Genomic DNA, 3,321 nt, shown 5'->3' on the forward strand with positions numbered 1-3,321 from the left:
GGGCAGTAACTCTGTAAAGTCAGGCTAAAGGTGAATATTCGAGCGGAAATACGTCATCGGTCCTTTTTTCCTCCGAGGCCAGCCGTACAGGGTGCGTAAGATTTTCGGTCTCTGTAATAGCTCAAAAGTTCTTTAATACACCATCTTTTAAGCGAGTATTTACTAATAAGCGTTGAGGGAAGTGTTTGTACTGTGTTTTAGTGAGGAAGTGTGAGATTTTAATGCGGATTAATGACATCATGGCGAGTCGTTCTGTAGGGTTAAGTAGAGCTAAGCGTTAGCTGGAAGCGCTGTTCATGGCCATGTGTTAGCAGCGTGCTAGCGACTCAGCGGCGATATTTAGCACCTGCACATTCAGTCTCTTAGACACACTTCTGTTCATGAATTCATTTTATTAAATTATTTAATGGCGTATAAATATATATATATCATATATTTTAACTGTGCTTGCGTGAAAGAATGCGCATTTCTTAGTAATTAGGCCGCGGCTAGTTACCTGGTTTGGTTTATTTAAATAATAATGGCGGATATGTTAGTAAAGCTTTACTTGTGTTTAATCTGACAGTGAAGGAAAGATGCAGATCTTCGTGAAAACGTTGACCGGCAAAACCATCACCCTCGAGGTGGAGCCCAGCGACACCATCGAGAATGTCAAAGCCAAGATTCAGGACAAGGAAGGTAGAGATTCTTGTTAAAGACACTGTTATTGTCTGTGATCATGGCGGTAGAATCAGCGCATTAACACACGTGTTTTGGCCCAGGCATCCCTCCCGACCAGCAGCGTCTGATTTTCGCTGGTAAACAGCTGGAAGATGGACGCACACTCTCAGATTATAACATTCAGAAAGGTGAGTACTTTATTTCCAAGTCTTCTTATTAAACAGTCATGTCAGTCAGTGTGTAAGAGCTGCTATAACCTGGATGGAAGCACTTGATGTCACTTGTGTGACATCTTGCACAACAGTGTGTAGAGCTACTGTGTATACTTGTTACTCAAACTTTGTTCAAGTATTAAATTTGATCATCTCAATAGGTAGAGATGCATCAATCCCATTTAAACATGTTCAACATGATGCTGATATTAGTGCTTTGGGAATCAGTGGTCATCTCATACTCTTGTGATACGAACATCTTTGGACCTGCAGCGTCTCAGAGTTATTCAGAGTGTAATGACACCAGGCTTTAAAGAAAAGCTATGTGCTGTGTGTTCATGATATTTAAAGAATAAGTGGATTATAAAATGTTAAATATGAACAGCTACATTGCTTTACATCGCTACTAATGAGCCAGTAATTATTGTGAGACCTTTGACACACACGAGCTCGAAAAAAGGTGGCTTGTCTGGTTAAATACCGGTTAATAAATAAAACAGTTTGTTCTAGTTTACGAGCTCGTTGCTAAAAGGTAATGGGGTGAATTTTTCTTGTTGCTCAGAGTCCACCCTGCACCTGGTGCTGCGTCTGAGAGGAGGGATCATCGAGCCTTCCCTCAGGCAGCTGGCGCAGAAATACAACTGCGAGAAGATGATCTGCCGCAAGTAAGTACCTTATTTGTGCATCCTAATGTGCTCTAAAATATATCTTATATAAAACCTATGTGAGTTAAATGTTAATATACCGTAGATTAAATCGTGCAGAGCAAAAATCTATAGCTCGTCTCGAGGTAAACTTGTGTAAAAGTTAATGTATTCCATGATTTGTTTATGTATTCCAAGGTTTTGCTTATTTAACATTGACAAAAATTGACTGCTGGTTTTGTCTTCAGATGTTACGCACGCCTTCACCCTCGTGCCGTTAACTGCCGCAAGAAGAAGTGTGGACACACCAACAACCTGCGCCCCAAGAAGAAGCTGAAGTAAACTGTAGCACTAGTGCGCTTGAAATATATGGTGATTGTTTAACAATAAAATGTTAAAGAAATCAGTGTCTCAGTGCTTTATTTTCAGCATTTAAATTTGTAGAATTGATTCAAGTTCAAATAGTAGACAAACTCACACCAGACACACACATGGCATCATGGTTTCTTTTTATTAATGGGTACTGTGCGCAACTTCAGCACAGAAACTGAGACGAATAATATTCAAGGCCAGGCTGCCTACAATCTGTATGTGTATATATACCAGTCTCTAGCTCAGTATTGTGTATTTCAGTGCACAGTTTATGGTAAAGATTGCAATAAAACAACAAAATCTCACTTGCCCTATGAACTGCAGGCCCAAACATGAAAACTGATAGTGAAATGGAAATGTGCATTTGCTCCATTCACTCCTCTACCAAAATAAGGCCGTTCATGTACAAGGACATCAGTCACGATAATAATTTAAAGCAAAGGAGGCGATCTGAAGCTTAAAAGTATCCCTTAAGAGTAAAATACTAGAGTATGTGCTCTTAAAAGGCTCTAAAATCACATCATGCTCCCATTAGGAAATGTAAAAAACTTCACAGATGCTACAGTGGCATGTTAATTGCAGGGCAGCTTGATTGATTATCATCTGAAGCCTGCATTTGGACTTTATTTCCTCTGACATTAAGACTTAATCATGTAGCGTGCATTGGGAAAAATGTGTTGTCACATTTAAAAGTCATTTCCTCATTATACACGGGTCACATTTACAAATACTCAAAGCAGTAAGTTTCCTGAAGCAACAACTGATATGCAACCATGCAGCCTTAGACAAGGCCTGTGACATCAAAGTTGAACAATGCCTAGAAGCCCTATATCTAACTAGAAAAGTACAGTGCAAGTTCCACCCAAGCAACAAGCTGGCATTCCTAAATGCAGGAAAAATAGCCTTAACTTGTACTTAATGAATACTTACCTAGAAATATCGTACCCTACATGAATCTATTAGAATAAATTGTGCATTGCTTACAGTACATCTCAACTACATTTGTACATTTCAAACAGGGCAACTACTTTCTTTCTTGCATCCCATATCACTTATGAAGATTACTGCTAGATTAAATACAGACCAGAATATTCTACCAATGAATTAATCAAACTGAGCAGTACAGTCCTCAGAGAACAGTGATGTTTCTGCTGGTCTTTGGTATACACAGGTCTCTGGCTCTGACGCAGCAAAGAAACTGGTTACATACACAGGTTACATTCACTTATCATTTCTCAAAATTATTCTTAAAATTTTGAGTTCATATAAAGTTTCAAAATTAAAGTAGTATTATAACTGTTTCATGCTCACCATAAGCTCCAACAGTTGCGTTATTTCTTTTCTGTATTTTGTCTGTGCCATTATTTAACAGTGCCATAGTACCAGTTATAGTACGTTTACATCTAGGACATAATATACTGCAACATAATATA

General features: G+C 38.6%; 1 protein-coding gene across 1 annotated transcript; it reads left to right on the forward strand.

Moving 5' to 3' along the window:
- Positions 1 to 1,919, forward strand: uba52 (ubiquitin A-52 residue ribosomal protein fusion product 1). The gene is made up of 5 exons (XM_026925672.3): positions 1 to 91; positions 566 to 678; positions 762 to 848; positions 1,435 to 1,537; positions 1,765 to 1,919. The coding sequence occupies exons 2-5, from the start codon at positions 576 to 578 to the stop codon at positions 1,856 to 1,858; spliced, it is 387 nt and encodes a 128-aa protein (XP_026781473.1). The 5' UTR covers positions 1 to 91; positions 566 to 575; the 3' UTR covers positions 1,859 to 1,919.
- The last annotated feature ends 1,402 nt before the right edge of the window (positions 1,920 to 3,321 follow it).

The sequence above is a fragment of the Pangasianodon hypophthalmus genome, chromosome 21 (assembly GCF_027358585.1).
Source record: "Pangasianodon hypophthalmus isolate fPanHyp1 chromosome 21, fPanHyp1.pri, whole genome shotgun sequence".
Classification (NCBI taxonomy): Eukaryota; Metazoa; Chordata; class Actinopteri; order Siluriformes; family Pangasiidae; genus Pangasianodon; species Pangasianodon hypophthalmus.

Excerpts from the sequence above, each read along its gene's own strand:
- uba52 (XM_026925672.3), top strand. The coding sequence starts at position 576 with ATGCAGATCTTCGTGAAAACGTTGACCGGCAAAACCATCACCCTCGAG. Across the intron at positions 679-761 it reads CAAGATTCAGGACAAGGAAG|GCATCCCTCCCGACCAGCAG; the intron begins GTAGAGATTCTT and ends GTTTTGGCCCAG. Across the intron at positions 1,538-1,764 it reads GAGAAGATGATCTGCCGCAA|ATGTTACGCACGCCTTCACC; the intron begins GTAAGTACCTTA and ends TTTTGTCTTCAG.